Source organism: Trichoplax adhaerens, genomic scaffold (assembly GCF_000150275.1).
Source record: "Trichoplax adhaerens TRIADscaffold_124 genomic scaffold, whole genome shotgun sequence".
NCBI classification, from domain to species: domain Eukaryota; kingdom Metazoa; phylum Placozoa; class Uniplacotomia; order Trichoplacea; family Trichoplacidae; genus Trichoplax; species Trichoplax adhaerens.
Genome location: NW_002061056.1, coordinates 13,379 through 14,315, shown reverse-complemented (window position 1 = coordinate 14,315; position 937 = coordinate 13,379). Strand labels below are relative to the sequence as shown.

The 937-nt window shown below is 33.9% G+C and overlaps 1 protein-coding gene across 1 annotated transcript; it reads left to right on the top strand.

Moving 5' to 3' along the window:
- Nucleotides 1-62: 62 nt before the first annotated feature.
- Nucleotides 63-932, top strand: TRIADDRAFT_9484 (uncharacterized protein; the record flags this gene model as incomplete). The annotated part of the gene is made up of 3 exons (XM_002118479.1): nucleotides 63-157; nucleotides 330-462; nucleotides 864-932. Coding segments are annotated over 3 exons (297 nt in total), but the record flags the coding sequence as incomplete, so codon positions are not given.
- Nucleotides 933-937: the final 5 nt, after the last annotated feature.

Genomic DNA, 937 nt, shown 5'->3' with positions numbered 1-937 from the left:
GTTATTTTCGCTTGGGTATTATTCTTTTTATCGCCAGCTTTATCAGTCCATTGCCGTGGACTACTTGTGGAAATACTTGGAACACCGACAGTTGTTTCGTTAGAAATGGTTCAGAGACGAATATGTCAGGAATTTCCCCGTCTCAAGAGTTTTTCAAGTAATTATTTATAACAACAATCTTTAACACTCATATTATTCATGATTACATGTTCAACTAGCTAATGAAATGTTATAAAAAAAATCAATTGCAAGACATAGTAGATTATCCATACACACATCAGTAGTACATAACACCATTTTCAATAATGCAATTTGCTGTCCTCTTGTAGCGCTCGTGTACTAGGATTAACACCTAGTCCTGCCCAGTTTGGTCACGTAAGATGGGAGCTCGCATTATTATTATTATTAGCTTGGACAATTATTTATCTCTGCGTCTTCAAAGGCATTAAATGGTCAGGAAAGGTAAGACATATACTACTGTCAATACAATTATGTATAAGAGAAATGAGAATAGCAAGTGTCTATTAAGTAGGTTAAGACTTCATTATTTTATCGTATCGACTGTAGTTAACTAGAATAGTTCCGACGCCATGTTGATCATTACCATAATGACAACTTTACTTGCGAATTAGAGCTATATTACTTCATCAAATTAATTGTAGTTAATTAAAATAGTTCAAGACGTTGTTTGTATCGTTACCGTCATGACGACTTAATTAGTAAATAAATTAAATCTATACTACTATCAAGTATCTCACGAGGAAAAGGATTAAATACGCCTTTCGCATTGTAATAAGGGAAACTGTCAATTTCTTATCATCCATTTGAAACATAATTTACATTTACGTTTACAAATCCGATAGGTGGTTTACGTTACTGCTACGTTTCCCTACGTCGTGTTGATCATCTTATTTTTCCGAGGAGTTACTTTGCCTGG